Genomic DNA, 20915 nt, shown 5'->3' with positions numbered 1-20915 from the left:
ATTGACCTTATGTGATTATTCATGAATGAACAAACTTATGTATTCAACCATTCATTCTGAAAATTGCTGAGACTGAAAATATCTATTTACCAGTTCAGTCAAGAAATTCTTTAAATGTAACATTTGTAGAGTTGGTTAAAAGCAGATACTCAAATATCTTCTTGTCGAAAACATCCACTTTACATACCTGTCTAATACAATACATGCCAGTCTAAAAAGTTATGTATTGACTTCAAGCTGAAATGCCTTCCCCTGTTCTTCTTCTCCCATAGAGAGAAGAACGGCTGTAAGGGTTGAGGAATGATATGACATAATCTCACTGGGAAAACGGGTTATGCTATTGTGAGATCTTTTCGCTTATTCTCTCATTGTTGCATGTAAAGTATGATTCAGTGTTTATGTTACATAGTATTATGTATTTCAAATTCAATTCCAAAGTTGACTATAATTCACAGTAACTGCAGGAGATGTGTCACAAAATCATAATGACATTTTCTTGTACTTATATAGCACTTTATCAAGTCCTGAGGACCCCAAAGCAATTTACATAACATTCAGTCATTCATCCACTCATGCACATTTGGACATGCTGATGATGGTAAACTACTAAACTGTAGCCACAGCTGCCCTAGGGCAGTCTAACAGAGGCGAGACTGCCATGTGCCAGCATCAGTGTGCCCTCTGTCCACTACCAGCAGGCAAGGCATGTGAAGTGTGAAGTGCAGATACTCAAACTTTTACAGGATAAACTCCTACCAATGTCTAAACTTCCTGATTCTATGTGGGTGCACCTTAAGAGATTAGAATATTGGAAAAACATTTATTTTAGAAATTACTTATATTCATACACTAGAATAGTCCTGTTGGAAAATGAAATTACCATCTCCATAAAGTTTGAATGTCTCTAAAATGTCAGAATAGATGGCTACACAGTATACAAACAATGACATGAATCCCCAAACCATTACTGACAGTAGACACCTGTTTTGGCAATGTGGTTAATAAGTAAATGATCTGACCTTTCCCAGCTTCTAAGATTATATCTAACTTTAAGTGAATATAACCACAAATGCTACAATTTATTGAATAGAAAAAAAATATTTGAAAAGTTTGGAAAAAACAACCAAAAAAAACCCCCATCAAATGACAAAGTACAGACCAAAGGACAAGAACACAATATGAGAAAAAGACAAATCCTAGAATACAGCAACTGTAAATGCAGATGGCTAAAGTGAGGTACTTTTTACCTTCCATACTTTTTTGATTGACCAAACACAGATACCGCAGCGTCAGCAGTTCGATGTTAGCAGCGGTGTCCAGTGTGGCTTGTTCCAAATCAAAGACATTGATTCATCACAGTTACTACTTTTGCTGCTTTGGAGGTGCAACAAATGTCTGTCTCTGCACTTTCCACACTAAATAATGAGGTGCAATGACCCCTGGAGTGAGACTACTGAAAAATGTCTGCCTGAAAGAGGCTTCTCACATAGCAAAATGAGGGAATAGAACTTTAAGATTGAATGTTTCCAGTCTTCTCAGATAAAAGAATGAGTTTGGTTTGTTGAAACCGTAGCATTGCTAAGTGAGATATGCTGATTTTTCTTAGGGTTATCTTTCAATTTAAGAAGAAAATGAAGGCAGTCTGGAGCAGACACAATGTGAATTCCAGGAGGAGGCAACACTGTTATCACCTTCTTACAAAGTGTCTCTGCCTGAGGGTTGAAAACTGCTGAGGAATGCCCAGGTGGACATTATTATGACTAAAGTATGCCAATTATTATAAAAGTGGAACTACATGTAAACAGGACCTTGGCAGATAAATTGGGTAATTTAGACTGACAGGTGGAATACTCTTGCTTTGATAAATTGTTGCTCTACTAGTATTCAGATATTTGCATAAAAGTTGGCTTAAACAATGAAATTTGATTTTTTTTTTTTTAACAAAAGTCAATTGGTGAGGAATTCTATTAAATCCAACCTGTTATTTTAGTTTTTTCTAAGTAGGGGCAAAGTTACTTTTCAATTGAGATGGAAAAAAAACAACAAAAAACTAATCTAGAGCAAGAAGAGTGGCATAGACAGAAGAGCAACCTGACATGTCTATAGACAGCAGAGGGTCCCGGTGTCAACATGAGAGAGTGAATGACATGCCGCTGAGAGGTGCGGGCGGCTCACATGTGTCAGCAAGCACTCTGCCCCAGGGCCAATGGCAGAGTGATGCTTACGAGACAAGGCAGAGGCGGATAAACCTTGTTACACACCACAGGGGCAGCTGTTGTCGCGTCTACCATACTCCACTTTATACCTTGGTTCCTTTGTTGCAATGCACAACAGACTGAAAAACAAGCAATGAGCATAACATCAGTGTCAGATGTGACCTTTCTGTGCTTGATGAGTTTTTTTAATACAGTAAATTCAGACGTGCATCATGTGAATGAAGTGTACTTCCAAGATGGCACAAAAAGTTCACCATAACACATAGGGTAAATCATAAATTCTTGTTTATTATGCTACCCCAGTTGTTCAGCATTTATCAGTTCACTTTAGTGAGTGAGATGGATGAATTGAAGTCTTGTTTTGTAAGTTTTGTTAGTAAGCTGATGTGCCACCCTGGTGTGTCTCTGCCTGCAAGCAAATATTCAAATGATGAATGATAATTACAAATCTGAAAAAGACATTTCAGCTTCTGTTTCTAAAACAGCTGATAGAAAACAAAATTCTTTGAGAGCTTAGTTTTTCAGTCAATACCAAATTTAACAGCAAACTCCAAGTCAACCTACTTCAGCTTTCCCAGTGGATTAAAGGTGTGCTATAACTTTAAAAATAAGGCAAAATTTAAATGCTCTTTGCAGTTCTGTTGGTAGGCTAGGACCTCTTCTGTATTCCCTGGACAGGGTGCAAAAGGATCATAGGGCAACACAGAGACACACAGAACAGGCAACCTAAGAGAATCTTAGAGTAACCAATTGACCGAACAGACATGCTTGTAGACTATTGGAGAGCTAAGACAGTGATACCAACTGCACCACCATGCATTTTCTTGCTCATTTCATATAAACATCCATAATAAGACAAAGCTGATCTTGTAAGCATTGGGCATACACTACATTTAGAAACACTTATCTAAAAAAAAGCCAGGGTGAGCCCTTAATGATAGGTTATGCTTCTTGTCTCCTCTGTCTTTCTGCATTGACCTTTATCTGATATTTGGATGTGTACAATGATGACTTTGTGTCAGCTGGACAGCTGCATGATGCCTGTCTATTGAGCAGATTTGAGCAAAAGGTCAGCAAGCCTCTGGAGTTCACATGTTTAAGGCTCAATGCTGCAGATTTAAACCTGCAGCTGAAAATCAATCATGCCCTTTAGTTACATTAAGAAGCCCCATGCCCTAAAACTACAAGTCAAGAAAGAAAGGAAGGAACTTAAAGGATAAATGTTCACAGACAAACAGATTACAGAGAAGTTGATTTATTTAAATGGAGATTTTCAGTGAGGCATAAAGCCAATGTGTGGGAGAATGCAGTGTGATTTTCACAGCTCAGCCTTGAAATGCATGGCAGTGAGCATAAATACGTGGGCTCAGGGAACCTCTATAACTTTTATAAACAGCTGGCAAATCGCTAAAAATGCCTCTAAAAGAGATGAATAGCATAGAAGCATGTCATCTGCTGATTTATGGAAGAACCGTAGCCATGTTGAAATTTGGGAGGTGATTCTTAGCTACAGTTTACTTACCAAAGTATCCAGGAATGCTTTTTAAGAATATATTTATACTGAGTAATATATCAAGTAGTACAAAACGTTTTGGTCTAGCTAAAATTTGGGCTATTCCTCATGTTATATGGATATTTCTGAGGGAAATTTTCAATATAATGTCCTGGATTGATACTATTAGATGTATTTTATTCAAAAAGCATCTTAATAACAAGCTTAGGAACTTGCTGAATAAGAAAATGAAGAAAAATAAATAAATAAATAAATAAATATTGCTTAACACAAGAATCCAATAGTTGTAGTCCATAGAGTTCTTGCCTTGTGTATTGCCGGCAAACTCATGAATGGACCTTTTTCTGATAAAAGTTACTCCTCTTAACTTTTTGTCTTGCACATTTTTCATAAATTCACTTTTCCAAAAATATGCTTATATTTGGAAATATATAAGCATAAGCATTTCAATTATTTGTTCTTATCCTTTTGTGGCTTATCCTAATAACTTCTGCTCAACTACTGTCAAATAAGTAGCCTTCAACATGGTTACATACATCATAACATGGCCATAAGATTGTATTTATGTCTTAAAAATAACTTTTGTTTCTGTACTGTAATTTCTGAGGAAGGAACTTGTCAGTTTATATAAGCTGTAAGCCAAACTCATAAAATCTCTAATATACTTACTTGAATTACACCACTCTGTGTATTGAAGTATATGATTTACTTTTCCTTTCAAAACTGATTTTTTTTTATTCGTTATAATTTTGATTATATTCTAATTGATTAAGATGCACCTGTATCTGTTTTTTTTTTTTTTTGTGTATGTGTTTTTTTTTCAAATGCAGAATTGGGAAATGGCAGAGGGGCAGATAATTAAAAGAACATTTAACTATCAGGATTATAGTAACAATGTTTTTATTACTCACTGAACCTGTCCCTGTCATGACTACAGAAATAAATATTGACACTGATTTGTATTTAAGTAGATTGAGCAAAGCTAACTTCAAAGATGAGGACAATTTATATATATATATATATATATATATATATATATATATATATATATATATATATATATATATATATATATATATATATATATATATATATATATAAAATCTCTGTTTATTTACACCCTTTAGAAAAGTGATGGTCCTCTGACTGTCAAGTGGGGAGTAACACAAAGGGAAGAAAAAGCAAAATAGTAAAAGGCTGAGAAGAAAAACTCAGGGGACGTGGAAGCTTGGCTGTGAGTGAACAGAGGGGACGAGGAAAGGGGAACATAAAATGACATACTCGGAATCACTCAGGCAAAAGTCTCAAGCGATTTAGAGTAGATTTAGAAAGGGAAGTGCTGACGGGAGATAAGCAGCACAAAAAACTGCTCAGATAGCAGGTTTGAAATACTGGGCCAGAAAACATAGCCTTAGAGCAACTGAAGGTAGGGAGGGACTCGCATATCAGGTCTATGTTATACGGCAAACTAACCCCCCGTCTCCAGTTACACAGAAGGAGAAATACGTGTCCATTTGCTTGCTTTCAGACCAAAGTTTAAGACTTCCCTTATGGATTGTGCTCCTGACTTGGAAAAAAAGCAAAAGGCTTCAGTAAAGTTCACCAGGATGCCCTCTGGGGCTCCAGGAAAATTTTCACCAGTAATACGGTGGAGGAAGAAATGCTTCTACTCCAATATTCACCGAATCATATTTTTTTTCTTGTAGGACAGGTATTATATACATTCTCCATGTCCAACATTATACTTGATCAATGAGGGTAGTTAAAATTAATGGCTGCCAAACAACTACTGGGTAAGTGGATATGGGCCAGCATTTGGACTGAAATGTCAATGACTCCACCAAAGCTCCCTCAATCCTCCCGTAGGTCTGAGTGTCACGGTCTTTGGCCTGACAACTTCTCTAGGAGTAGGAAAGGTGAACACTAATTTCAGGCAGTCTCAGGGAAAAAGGAAGAGATTAGCAAAAATACGAGCTGAGGAAACCACCAACTCACTTTCTCCTAGCTACAATACATTTTATAGAAGTGTGTACTGCTGTAGGCAGATACTTTTCTAGGGATTCCACTATTTACTCCCTGAACATGATGTAGGCAATGAAATTCATATCTGCTATCACAGACATGAATTTCTGTGATATGCATGCATTATCATATTCTATTATCAAAGAATATGTATTTAGAAATGTGGTACTGTTAAATGCATGACTGTGTCCATATGTAAATACTTATTGGTCAGAAAAAGACCACCATTTTGCATAGCTTATAAAGAGTATTCCAAAGTTCTGTTTGTTGTCTTCACACCACTTCCGTGTAGCTTTTGCTGGATGCGTTGAGTCGTTTTCTTCAAGGTTTGACATGGATGTTCTTTAACAGTGACTTTCTCATTTTCCATAAAGCTTTGACTGATGAAGAACCAAGGCAAACGCTGTTTGGCCTGTCTCACTAGTCTCCTTCTTGCACAGTCACTCAGTTTGGGAGGACGGCCTGATCCAAGCAGATTTATGCATCTTCATTTCATCATGAAAGAAGTATGAAGAAATTTAAATGAACTCCAGAGGAAGTTAAGTACTTCAGATATTCTTTGTATCCATCTCCTGGCTAAAACTTTTCAATAACATTCTCTGATTTGTTTGAAGAGTTCTTTTGTCTTCATGCTGTAATGTCAGCTGGGAACTCTGATTAACCAGTGAATGGCCCGCCCAGACACAGGTGAGTTTATGATGCAATCACTTCAGGCGTGCTCACTACACTAAGGTGATCTCTATCCAACTCATTGTGATTGTACTAGCTAATCACCAGCCAATTGGTACTAAAATCAGCCAATAGCTTATTCCATTTTACATATCTTTATGTAGTTTTTATTTTATTTTGTATACATTAGTTTTCACTTTGATGTCAAAAGGATATTTTTTTTGTCAATAAAGCCTAATTTTGTTGATAATGTTTGATTTGTGTAAGCTATAAAAGACAGCGTTGTGATGGTTAGCCAAACATCTAATGCATTTGTGATGCTATGAAAAATATATACAAAAAGTATATTTCCATAATTAAAAAACAAAACAAAAAAAAAAAACAAGTAGAAACACAATGCTAAAAAACAACAGTACACATAATTTGTTTTAGCCAACAATGACTAGAGCACCTAATTTCCCACTAACAGATGGGGAAGAGCAACCATAAAGCAGGAGAAGAAATCATTAAGTCAGCCAAGGCCTGCTGAGATGTTTGTGTACCACAGAGCAATAGGCATAGCTTACCTGATTGCTGCTATAACTAACTGGGGCAGACAAGAACTTCTGTGGACATTTAAAAAGTGATTTGTGTTGGAAAGGTTTCTTTAGGGAGAAGACAATCATTAGAGATTGAGAGGAGAGGAACGAGTAGATGGTTAATCGCAAAGGAAGCAGATTGTATGCTCTCCACTGGAGAGAGGCTTGTTCTGCAGGAGAGGATTGAGCACCTGGCTAATGCTTTCATGCTCATAATTTACAGCAGGCTTGCCACTGTGTGGTAACTTTGGCAGTGTGACCAAAGATCCCAACCAGTTTGCAAAGCGTTCCCAGGCTCGCCACTCATTCAATCAATGGCGTTTCAATGGCTACATTGCTGTCCCGTTGAATTAATCATTGACTAAAACTGCATGGGGGTGCACACTGCCTTATAAATATGTCCTTAACACTTTTTTCAAAACTTTGTCAACGTTTTCTTTCTGGGACCACCACAAAGCTGTACACTACCTGTAAAGTTGAACGAATAATGTTAAAGTTTTAATTATGTTTTATTTCAACCAGCTTACTACATTTTGAAAAAGAAATACAAATGTGGAACTTTCTTCCACATGTTTGCCCCGACATTGCTTGTGGAAACATGTAAACATAATTCCTTAGACTTCTTTTCAGTAGTAGCTGGAAAGAAAGCTAGCTCGTCATTAAGGTCACGTCTGAGGAGTGTGTGCCGACCTATTGTACTGAGCACAGATTCTTTATGGAACAGTATTCAGACATTAAGGGCACAGATTGAGAAGGGGAGAAAGATATGCGGCAAAAAATCTAAGTTGAAGTCGGAATGGCTGCGTCGAGTCTGCAGCCTCCATGCTTAGAACAGTCTTTGCCTGCTCCAAACACTGCAGAGAGTTCACTTATCTTGTAAGACAAACTTCAGATACCTACAAAGAACAGCTGCATTTAAACTGAGACCAAATTAAACACAGATGAACTACATAGAAAGTCATGTCTTAAGGCAACTGGCTGCACTAAATTTTAATTAAGGATGAAAGAGAAAAGGGGGTTTTATCTATGCAATTCTTGAGAACCATGAATCATTTTCTTTCCACTTTCAATAAAGGTATCTCACATCAAATCACATTAAAATACATTAAAGTGGTTCTGATGTCACAAAATGTAAAGAAGCTCAAATGGCATTAATAATGGAAATTTTAAACCCCAATGAAAGCACACAAACTTCAGACATAAATAAACTCTGAACAAGCCATAGTTTAACTAATACCTGCAACATGGACAAAAAAACAAAAGCCGTGACAAAAGGTGCAACATTTCAAGTGACATGTTGACAGGTTAAGCTGCACTTACATTACCCCTTCAATGCATAGATAGACTCGTTAAATTTGCATACAAAAGAGAGTCTGCCAGGACTCTAAACATACAAGATACTAAATCAATCCACTTAAAGTAAGCTGTACTTTAAGCTCCTAATGACTAACTACACGCCAGATGACTTTGCCACGAGACCTTGGAAGCTTAAAAGTCTGGCAAGGATCCTTTAAATCTCTGCAGAAGAGTACCTACGGCAGCATGACATAATACCCAACAAGAATCAGCTCTATTGCTTCACACAATATTTTTTTTCCAAGCAGCTTAAACCGGCATGTCAATAATGTGTTTATATTTAATAAAACATTTCTTTTTGGCATCCTCTCAAGCTTCAGTACCATCATTAGTGAAAAACTCCACCCAACCACGGCCTAGAAAAGCTGAGTGTTGCATTTCAGAGCAGTGGGGAGAACATTTTCCTCATCTGATTCTCTCTCTGCCATTTTAACCATTTAAATAGTTTATCTTTTTTAAAAGTGTCTCTTAATAGACAGAGTGTATCCCAATTATCTGCAATAATGGAAACAAATGAGGATTAAAGTGGTGCTGAAATGTGAGGCCTGCTCCGGTATATAAACACATATAAAATTTGATCAGTCATGCTAAAAAGAGAGCCATGTAAAAGCTGAGCTTGAGAGAGTTACACAGAGAGTTAAAATTTTCTTAAACATAATAAATGCATGAGAAGTGCCATCATGGTAGCGCAAAACAAAATATATAATTTATGAGGTCATTATGGTTCAGATTGTCAAAAATGTGGAATAGATGATGTAACATCAAATAAGCTGTTCTTGTCCACACTTTCTAATCGTTGTCAGCTACCCCCCTTTGTCTAGCAGCACATCCAAAGCTGCTCCAAAGTGTGAGAGTGTACAGGAGCAGTCAGCTGCATCAACGGCATGTCAGTGATACTCACGTATACTCTTCCTCAGTGAAGATCGGGATGAGAGAGGGCTGAAGAACAGTGATCTCCACCAAAGTACTGTTTGACTTCACCGGCTCCCCGTTATCAAAGGCAATCACAAACAGCTACAGAGACACATCAGAACGATATACTCATGAAAGCGCAAATGCACAATTATCACAACTCCAAACCATACTGTGTCTCCCTAACTCCTCTTTTGAAGTTCTTGCCAGGTGTTTTTGGTAGACATGCTCAGCATCTTAATAAATACATGGCAGCAAAACCTTGCAAAACTAATACAGGGAAAGTGTGATTGTTCTGATCTACATTCATAGACTGCAAACTGCAAAGGGGGTGAGAGAGTGATCCAACGGAGTGAGAGAGATAAGTAGAAAGAATAGACATAGAACTTTTGGAAAAATATATGAAGAACAAGAGATGAAATAAACTGAAAGACAGACACATTAATAATGAAAAGCAATTTGCAACCCTACAGTTAACTGACACAAACTAATGTTTCAAATAGTTCTATCTAAACAACAAAAAAAGAGTTGCTAATTGGAGAATCAGTTTTTGTGCTTATCCTGATTACTTTCATAATGTCCTACTTAAAATAACAACTATATTTTAAATCTGATATGAAATCATCCAATGTGTGTATGGATTTTCAAACGTAAAATAGAAAGTAGCATTTACTTTGTGTCACATTACTACTCTGTCGGTTGAAGAATTTGACTGCCCTCATCAACTATTTCTACCAGAGCTTTGTTCCAATTAAAATTCTTTTCAATGTCATCACCCATCTTGCACATGTTTGGACCAGTAGACGTAATTAAAGGGGTTTGTCAGTTCCTTTCATTTGGCCATTTTAGAGAAACATTTTCACAAATTGGCACTTTTATGGTTGCTAAATTATTGAAATTGAGTGTACTGATTATAATTGGAATGATTTGCACTATAGTAAATTAGAAGCAATTGAGCTGAACTAGATAGTACTGTGCTTCAAATGTGATTTATCCATTTTTTTGCCGGTCCATGGAAGTTGTTTTGAATTAACTCAACCAAACTGGATTGACATACAAAACTTTCTGCAAAATATAAGATTGAGGAATTCGTCCAAGTGCATATGATATCATTTTAAAGGGACAAAATCACATGGTTAAAAGAACTAACGTCAAAATAATAAACAAAATACTTAATTTTATTCAAGTGACTGAATTTTATACTTTTGAGCATGGTAGATCAGAAAACAAGTTTCCACTAGTGACTAAATACTGATCAGGAATGATAAAGGCAGACAGTTCAGGCAAGGTCACCCCCTGGCAGTGATATTGATTTATGTGAATACATGGGACTGTGGTGTGAAAACAAACCCAGTTTTCTTTTTAATATTAGCAGATGTTACCCATTTATAATATACAAGGACAATTCCATAAATTTTAGTCAAGATTTTTCAACAATTGAATGATGAAAAGCAATTTATTTTAAGCTTTAACTTTTCACTATCACACTGTGAAAATCAAGACAATGTGGGTTCCTGCAACACAACCAACCCAGCCTTCTCTTTCCGTGCTATATATAGCTACTACGACTCAACTTGGATTCCACGGGAGCCCTTTCAAGTAGCGCAATCTTTCCCCCACTCCTTAATACATCACTGCACCTCCTTCTGATATATGTGTCAATGTCTGGGAAGACTCCAGTTAACATGACAAGGACAATATAAGTATATGAAATGACGAACATACACATATCTATCATGCATATTACATATGTAGAAACTTACTTTAAAGGTAACACTAGGCTCTTCATTGAGGTTGACCTTGGTGAGGATTCTCCCAGTTTCCTGCTCTACATCAAAGATGCTTCCGCTGTAAGGAGACCTTTCCTGGTCAACTCTGTAGCGCACAAAGCTGGCCGGAGTGCCCTGTAAAATTAGGAAAAGAGTTAACATAGCTCATAATGGATCATTCTAACAATATCGAAAATAACCTTCACAGACTTAAAAAACATGAAAAAAGGCAGCATAAAAACAATGTTATGATTCAAGCCACAGAAATGTAGAAACATTGTTTTTCTGAGCGTACAATTCATGAATCTATTTAATTGACTTTCCTTGAGCTGAAACGGATTCTGAAGAAAAGAAGCAGGTCTGCTCTTTGCATCCCTTGTGTGGAGCTGTCATCATGCATCACCACATTCTTGTCTTTTTTTTTTTAAATCTTAGCCTATTATATCCACCATTAGCCTGCCCCTCACCAAACATCTGTATAAAGACTCACTTTGATTCACTTAACTGTGCTATTCATCAAGGACATAAAAGAGAGAAAAAAGAATCTTTAAAATTTATCCCTTTGTCCAGCATAGCACAATTCAATTCATCAGTAACGATATGGACTTTACTATGACTCTTGATTATGATTACTCATGGATCCTGATTAACAATCATTTCATAGCTAATCTTATTCAAGACATATCCATTCAGAGTTAGAAGGAAGCATTCACGCCCACAGTAGTCAGGAACGGTCCATAATGTAAACACTGCAAACTGGGTTGGACCGAACCAGACATTAAGCAGCTTGAGAAAGACTTGGTAAGGGACAGGCAGCTATAAGGATGATGGTCACAGTGCGATATACTGAAGTTACTGTTTTGGTAGTTTTGTGGCTTGAATCATAACATTATTTTTGTCACAATGTGACATATTCAAGGCATGTCACACTGTAGAGTAGGGGTCGCCAAAGTCCGTCCTCAAGGGCCGGCATCCTGCATGTTTTAGTTCTCTCCTTGCTGATAGTGACAACCTTTTCAGAATGTCAATGTTCTTCTTAGGCCTCTAGTGAACCATCATCTGATCCAGGTGCGTTAAATCAGGGAGAGAACTAACGCATGCTGGATGCCGGCCCTTGAGGACCGACTTTGGGGACCCGTGCTCTAGAAGGATGTGTAGGTTTCCTCCTAGATGTAGTACAACTCCATCCTGATCACAAATAACCAGAAGAAAATATAGGTTGATCTTGCAAATTTAATAAATTTTAAAAAAGTTTTTATTTGAAGCAACTGAGGGGCCAGAGCTGAGCGAGTGGAATATCTTCATTTAGTCATTTTATTTGTAAATGGATTATTGACTAATCAGATCTGTGACTAAAAAAAATACAGGGAATATAAGCTTTGCCAGAATCAATTATAGTAAATTTGCACTTCTGCAACAGACAGAAAAAGGGATTTTAATTTTCAGCTACAAAATAGATTCCTTCCATCTTGTTCTGAAGAAAAGCTAATATTTATCTCCATGGAAACCTCTTGTGCCACCTCTTCCAAGGTACAGGTAATGAGAAAGGAGGTAATCTTCAGTATTTATTGCTTTTTATACACCATATTACTATGAGAGTCTTTTTCTTTGTAAGTGCAGTTTGCTTATGACCTTGTGCAAATGTGTGAGCCAGTCTCATTTGGTGTTTAACAAAAGCAAGGGTGTCTGTGTGTGTCATGCAGTCAGTTAAATATCAAATCCAGGCCAGTAAAAATCTGCGCTGGTTTGGGGACCTGGGTTGTCAAATCATTTTCTCTCATCTCTATTACTGTCACTGTGTTCCTGGCTTTGTTTTTCAGGCTTTAGCACTATTGGATATTTACTGTGGTGAAAAACAGCCCTTGTGAGGTTCAGAATGATAACAGCAAACAATGTCAAAGTTCAACTTAAAAAGGAAAAGTTTTAGAATTAGAGCAACTGGGCGAGGGTGAGCAACAGGAGGGAGAGCCTCCTTCCCAGATAAAGTGAGACGTACAACAGCGAGGGTGACATTGTGAAGATGTTCTACCACCCACAGCTAGAATTGACAGCCATCCACTTCCCTCAGTGTGCATGTGCAGTAGAGAGAATACAAGCTATTCAGCCTGGGTGAGATCCCACTAACAGGAGGGGCAGTAATAGCATAGGAGTCCAGTCATCCACAACTTCACAGAAAAACCCACTCAGAGCTGAAGACATTTTCCATTCCGCTTTTTAACATAGGATGCCTAAAAAAAGCTAATAAATTAAAAACTTAAATATCAGAAGTAGTACAGCCACATTAAAAAAAGAAAAGTTTTAGATGAAAGGCTTGTCACTGAGCAATCTCAGAAATAGTAGATGACTCATACAAGGAGATGCACGCAAAGATAATGTTACACATATAAGTGCAAAGTGAATACACACACAGCTCTGTATCACTAATGAGAGGATTGCAGTCTTGAACACACCGTGAAAATAGTTTGTGTAATATCCTGCACCTGAAAGTGATTAATTTTCTGACAGGAGTATGCAGTCACTAGGGAAGATTTTGCTTCTTATTTATTTCAGCTAAACTGTACACAGAGACTACAATGGACTGGAGACATGTCCAGGGTGTACGCTTGCCTATTGACAGCTGGAGTTAGGCACCAGCACCCCTTCTAACCACAATGGGATAAGGGTTTAAGAAAATGGATGGATGTCTGTGGAGGAGGTGTAAAGTGTGAGTTTGTTGTGTGGCTCATTTTTTAATCTGCACTCACCGGTGGATCTTGGTCCTCAGCAAAAACAGTGGTGATGACTGTTCCCTTCTCTGCATTGGGGGCCACCAAGCCCTTGTACAGAGCTTGCCTGAAGACTGGTGAGAAGTCATTCATGTCCTGGAATTGCAAGATTTCTTTTTTCAGCATAAAACTCTAAATCAGTTTCTTGTACAATCATCAATAAGATGTAAACTACAGACAAGAACTTTGAACCAAACACCAAACATAACTAACCCTATCCCCACATATCCTTATAAGAATTTTTTTTTCCAAAAAATATTTTACAATTTAAATTAAACCAAAATGAGTTAATTTCTTCCGCATATTTGATACAAATTTTAAAACTTTTAAATTGAGAATTAATGCAAATTTTTATAAACATTTATGTTTAACAGCAGGTGGGTAATGAAGCATATTGTGGCATTAAAATTTGATAGTTATCCACTGAATTCCTTTAAAGGAATATACACAGTGTGTTCTCAGTTTCTCAGTGTTTAAATATTATGGAAGGAAGATCAAGATTTCATTCATACCAGCTTGTTCAAAAGATGCAATGTTTAAGAGACTCAAAATCTCCCGGCTTAGTTTTATGAAAAAAACCCTAAGGAGCTGATCTTGTTATTAAAATGGCAGATTGGAGCTTTTCAAGCAAGAAAATATATTTTCTTGCTCAAAGTCAAGCCATAAAAAATAAGACAATTTAAACAAGATCAAGGGTTAAAATCAGTAGCAACAAAGATGAGATGGGAAAATTTTACAGATATAGTTTATACTGTTCCACGAATTGCACTAAGACATGCAGCCCAGAAAAATTAGCAGCTGTCCAACTAGATTAGGAAGCCTGTTTAAATATTAATTTTAGTTTTTATTTTCTATCCTAAAAAGTGAAGTTTCAGACCTGTGTGCAGTGCATCCGCTCAAACCCCTTGCTCTTCGAAAAGATAGTTATAACAAGAAAGGTACATTTATGAGGCAACTAGGACTTTTATATCAATGTATTTATTGTTTAGAGAGATATTTTAGGGACCCAGATAATTTCACATTTGGAAATGGAAAACTAAAATAAAAAATAAAAAAAAAATATTCTTTTCTTCTCACTTTTTATAGGAAAAGCTATGGATTTCAGTTGAAATCAGCTAAATTTAAATGACAAGAGAGTGTAGGTGGTATCCAGGTCTTGTTAAATTATTTTAACACATATAACACTTTGTCAGCTTTCTTAGATTTAGTAAAACAAAACAGTGCAAAACACTGCATTAAAACTTAGAAAATAAACATCTTGCTAGATAATTTGCCATGTGAAAATAGGAAAAATGACAGGAGCCAAATCAAACATTTGTTCGTATAAAATCTATCCAATAAATAAACTTTTCTTTGTCTTAATTTTTTCTCTTCTGAAAAGTGAAAGCCATGAGCAGTAGTCTCTCGCTTTGATCTTTTTTGTAGATTCTTTTGTTTTGGGATTTTCAAATTTATGCTTTGAACAAAAAAGCTTGACTTTTTAGCAACAAATTTTACAGTGGAACATTGACTTTGTCTTACCTGTACTACACTGAAAATTCTTTAATGTAATAAACATGTGAAAATGTATGATTTCAAACATTTCTGAGATGCACAGAATAGTAAAAGGAACATTGAGAGCTGTAAGACAAGTGCAACAGAAAATTCACCACAGCTAGTAATACAATGTAAAGAGATAGCATCAACAGCATAAAGGGAAAGGTACGGAAATTACTTCAAATAACTCTTGAGGTGTTACGTAAAAGAAAGAATGAGATCAGTGGAATCAACTCAATCTTTAGGCCCCTTGAGGCTAGATTGAATCCATTAGACTCATTCACAGTCGTTTCAAATGGCAGAGACTGGTTTGGTATCAATGCCAGTGCCATTCCTTTTCCCTTGGTGATGACGCACATAATGCGACCAAGTGTATTTTTATCAGGACGTATTAGAAGACCTTCTCATAGCTTAATTCTGCAAACCTTAAGGAGATAGGCCAGATTCACAAGCAGAGATACAGTAAATGTGCACACATTTTGAAAATCTAATCGGAGCAGAAAAAAAAACAACACATTGTTAAATAGAGATGCACGGTCTCACAACACAATCCTTTTGTTCACTCAGCTTATAAATGGCTGCAAAGAAAAGACAAGCTTCTGCAAAGCCTACCATAATTGCTGTCACAAAGCTAATGAGTCATTCAGATGGTGAATAGCAGTGCATGCGAGGCAGAAACACCAATCCATCAAAGCTCTTTTTTGTGGTGTTGCAGTGTGGGTGAGTAGGTCAGCAGGCTAAAATGTGTTTTACAAAGGTAATTCAATCATCCACTGCTGTGAGAGACATAGCACAATCACAGCACAGCTGCAATACTTTAATGTTTTCAATTCACTTTGGCGTTATGGTCTCTGTGTTGTGCCCTTTGGAAGATATTATGACTGCGAAACCTTGTTAATGACTCACTGCATAGTTGCTTATCAAGGCCACATCTCCAGAGCAACAATGAAGGCAGAGAGAGAGAGTAGGGGGTACAGAGAACAGAGAACTGAGAGGACGCACTGCACAGGCAGTCGTTGGGCTCTTACTGTGATGCGAACTGTGACGGTAGCTTGTCCCGGCGGCATTCGGCCTCCTTGGTCGACAGCTTCTACCTGGAAAGTATAAGTATCCCCCATTCCCATAGCTGCCAGACCCTCGAAGTCCAGGGTCTGCAGCACAGCAAGCTCCCCAGTGATAGGTTTAAGAGAGAACAGCTGCCTGGCTGACTCAGTCTTGATGCGGTATGTAATGTTGGAGAAGAGGTCTGCGTCCACAGCCTGCGAGAAGAATGAAGAGAAGCAGAGATTTGAGGATTCTAGAAGACACAGCTCTAGGGATTACCCCAATCATTCATTAATCAGGTTTTCATTAAATTAAGCCGCTGAGGAAAGCTAAAGTTCATAAGAGTGAAATCCCAACTCACAAAGCAGATATAATTTCCAAAGGCTAATGCAATATATTATAAAATTGGAATTATTCAAACCCAGGCCAAATTCAATTTATTGGAAATGTTTACTCAGAATATAAGTTTATTCAGGCAGCAAAACAAAAAAGTTCAAAATAGTACGGTGTGAAACTTCTTAAATTACATATTTTGACTTATGTAAATTCCCAAGGGTTCAAGAAAAATAAATAAATAATCTCCAAGCATATTATATTGACACCAGGAAAGCCATAAGAATCCAGTTAGTTAGAAGAGATCCTAAATGGATAACAAAGACATTTTAAAGAAACCAAACCTTAAATTTAGATTTGATGATTCAATAATATGTACAACTTCTTGCAAAAATATTCACATCCCTTAACCTTTTTTCCATTTTCTTATGTAATTCATTGGGGTTTTATGTGAAAAATCAGCACCCAGTGGGCAATTCTGAAGTAAAAGGAACACGATACATGGCTTTTGACATTGTTTATTAATAGAAACCTGTAAAAATGTAAGCGTCTGCCTTTTCTGTCAAAGATCTAACATGCCCCATGTTAGGGTGAGAAACCTGGTCATCCAGAAAGGGCTCAGTGTAAAGTCGCTGCCCGTTGAAGTGGCTCAGGCATCTGATTAGGACGCCTCCTGGATTACTCCCTGATGAGGCGTTACAGGCACATCCCATTGGGTGGATACCCAGAGGAAACCCCAGAACACGCAGGAGGGATTATGTTTCTTGGCTGATCTGGGACCACCTTGGGAATCCCCTGGAGGTAGTGGCCCAAGTGGCTGGGGAAAAGGAAGTCCGGCTTTCTCTGCTTAGGTTGCTGCCCCTGAGACCCGATCCCAGTTAGGCAGAAAATAATGGATAGACAGATGGACAGAGTTCTGTGCGTTACGGAAGTTTGTATATACCAGAAGGCATCCTTATATGCCAATGCTAATGTAAATCTAGTACATATTTGACTCTGGTTGGTTTTCCCTTTGCCCACATGTGGCAGGGTATCCAACCTGCCACCAGTGTCAGTTCAGGGATGAGGTGTTGTTGTATAGTTTATGAAGGTGTCACACTGCCACTGTCACTCAAGTCCCTAGCCTTCTTTACTTCCCTCTTCTTCTCACTCTCCCCACATCCTGCTATATCCTTGTCTGGGAGATGTCATCCATGATATGCCAGCAATTATTCGACCCCCTGCTAGTGTTTGTGCTCATAGTTTCTCTATACCTCACCTCACTGCACATATTTATGTTGATATTTGACAGTGTTGTTAGGGCCAGATGCAAATACCTTCAGTTTTTTATTATTTATTTTATTTTGTGGAGTGTGTTGATGTTTGCCAGTTAGGATGGATCTACCGAAGTTTGGATATGACTCAAGAAAAAAAAAAAAAAAAAAAAAAAAAAAAAACGCTTCATGTCTTGTTCTGTCAAAAACTGCCTGTGGTAAGTGAGAAAGTGTGTCCCTCCAAGAAGACTGTATTTGGTTGCCACAGATTTCACCATTTTGACAATTTTCTCACTGAATAACCAGCCTAAATGCTACTTCTGGATACAGGAAGGGGAAAATGGTGACTTTGATGGTAGGAACTTACACTTAGGTTCAGAATCACAGTCCCCACTGGGGTGTTCTCAGGTACATTCACCACATAATCTCGCTGTGAGAAGACCGGGCTGTTGTCATCTACATCCAGAATCTGGACTAAGAGCGTCAAGGTGGTTCTTCTAGGGTCTACCGCCCCATCTGAGGCCTCGACTATGAGGCTGTATTGATCTCTTAACTCTCTGTCCAGAGGTCGTTTTGTGTAGATGCTTCCGTTGGCACTGATTACAAATAAGTCAGGATGATTGACAATCCGGTAGTAAACCTGACCGTTGGCTCCTGCATCAGGGTCAGTGGCCTGAGGAGAAAAAAAAACACCAAACAAAGTGTTTAAATGAGCAGACGTCTAGAAGAAAAAATAAAATAAGTCAGTGACTGGTTGGCATGCGGCGTTTGTTTCGCCTCTTGCCAACCAGTTGCAATTGCTGTTTTTTTCAAACAGACATTTAAGGGCACACAAACTTTTGAAATAAGGTGACCATAATTAGCTTCATTCATTGCACTAGCAACTCAGCAATTAAATGAAGCGAAACGGTAGAAAACAGATGTGAAATAATCAGAGGGAAGCTTAAACAGAATAGCAACTTCTATAAAACTGAACATCATGAAAATAAATATTTCTAATAAACATTGGAAAAACACTGAATCTTTTTAAATTCACTAGTAATAATAAAACATATTAATATTCACTAAATTTAGCAGATGTTTAATGGGCTTTAAAACAGAACTGAACACATATTTCACCTCATGCAAACAGCAACTCAGATTGAGTTGGATCCATTACATGATTTGTTAGAGCTTGGCTTTATCTCGATGCCTTGCATATTTACAAAGCTTTCAACAACAAAGCCCCTTAAGCTTCAGTGATGCAGCTGAGCCAAAACAACAACATGTAAGTCTCATTTCTCCTCTCTATATGGAAACTCAAGCAAATGTGAGATTTGTAAACCTTGCAATAAAATAATAAATCTTTAATAATCTATTTCTGAATACAGCATTTGATAAAGAAAAAGTGAAACATGACCACAGAGGAAAAAAACAAAATGTGGCTATTCTGCATGTTTAGCACTTTCCTGTAACAGAACGTTAGGGGCATCGTAGATGATATATATATATATATATATATATATATATATATATATATATATATATATATATATATATATATATATATATATATATACAGTGCAGCACATCACAGCAGGGTGCAAGATACTGGCAGGGAAAGCATACATGGAACGACATAACCAAGTGGCAGGCATAGTGTACAGAAACATCTGTGCAGAATATGGACTGGAAACCCTGAGATCAAAGTGGGAAACACCCCCAAAGGTGGTGGAGAACGCCAGAGCTAAGATCCTGTGGGACTTCCAGATCCAGACAGACAAATGGTAATGGCGAACCAACCAGACATAGTCGTAGTGGATAAACAACAGAGGAAAGCCGTTGTGGTAGATGTAGCAATACCTGCAACATCAGGAAAAAGGAGCACGAGAAACTGGAGAAATACCAGGGCCTCAGGGAAGAACTGGAGAGGGCCTGGAAGGTGAAGACCACAGTGGTGCCTGTGGTCATCGGGGCCCTCGGGCAGTAACCCCAAACTGGAGCAGTGGCTACAACAGATCCCAGGAACAACATCAGACATCTCAGTCCAGAAATGTGCAGTCCTTGGCACAGCCAAGATACTGCGCAGAACCCTCAAGCTCCCAGGCCTCTGGTAGAGGACCCGAGCTCAGAGGATAAGAACCACCCGCGGTGGGTGACAAGCGAACTTTTTTCTTTTTATATATATATATATATATATATATATATATATATTATATATATGGGAGCCACAAAAGGAGAAGATGTGCGAAATAATGTGCCATAAGTCCTTTAAGGTATAAGTGACATATTTAGGTGTTGTTCATGTGGAAAAATGAAAGTGGTACAGCCCAGGTGCGGACTCGATTTAGCCATGTACCAGCTTCTTATTTACTGTCTGAGGCCAACGTAACATTTCCCGTTCGAAGTGTTCATGGTGAGTCTACACCTGGGAGATATTGTTCTGATATAGAAAAAAAGCCACTTGTTTCTCAGCTTTATGAAGATTCCTTTATTTGTTTGTTTGTTTTTGGGAGAGTTTGTCAAGTTCACCTCATATGCACAAACATGTGATGGTTGTTAGACACGGTTTCAATCACAAACAGAATTAATCCCTCCCCAAAAAAAAAAAAAGCAAGTCAAACTACTGCAAAATTTTACACGATGCCTTTATGATGATCTTGACACAAGCTTTTATAAATTTGTCCACCAGTTGTCAGCACTGCTGAATCTATGGCTCCCCTGCTGAGAGCAGGGAGAATGGGTTTAAATGTTGCATGAGTTATTGGTTCCAGAACAACGACTGTCAGCAGTGGTAGCCAAATTTTTGCTAATCTATTCAAGTGTGTGTAAAAAAAGAACAGGTGGGAACTGGTTCCAATTACTGTCACGATAATCCAAAGCACTTTAAGGCTAGCATTAAGCTACTTAATAGCATTATGTATTTAGACTCCAGTCATCCAAACCCATGGCAGCTGCCTGGAGCCTCAT

At 37.7% G+C, this 20915-nt stretch overlaps 1 protein-coding gene across 1 annotated transcript in view; it reads right to left on the bottom strand.

The window, feature by feature from the left end:
- Window positions 1–20915, bottom strand: part of LOC129360130 (protocadherin-15-like) — a 151921-nt gene that overhangs the window by 31433 nt on the left and 99573 nt on the right. Inside the window, exons 21-25 of the mRNA XM_055030243.1 lie at window positions 18334–18639; window positions 16365–16595; window positions 13780–13896; window positions 11030–11170; window positions 9256–9368 (exon numbers count right to left, since the gene is read on the bottom strand). Of these exons, the coding sequence (XP_054886218.1) occupies window positions 9256–9368; window positions 11030–11170; window positions 13780–13896; window positions 16365–16595; window positions 18334–18639 (908 nt within the window). The remainder of the gene's footprint in view (window positions 1–9255; window positions 9369–11029; window positions 11171–13779; window positions 13897–16364; window positions 16596–18333; window positions 18640–20915) is intronic.

This window comes from Poeciliopsis prolifica, unplaced genomic scaffold (assembly GCF_027474105.1).
Source record: "Poeciliopsis prolifica strain line A6 unplaced genomic scaffold, Auburn_PproV2 SCAFFOLD005, whole genome shotgun sequence".
Taxonomy (NCBI): domain Eukaryota; kingdom Metazoa; phylum Chordata; class Actinopteri; order Cyprinodontiformes; family Poeciliidae; genus Poeciliopsis; species Poeciliopsis prolifica.
The sequence above is the reverse complement of the archived record's forward strand: the minus strand, read 5'-3'. Positions and strand labels throughout refer to the sequence as shown.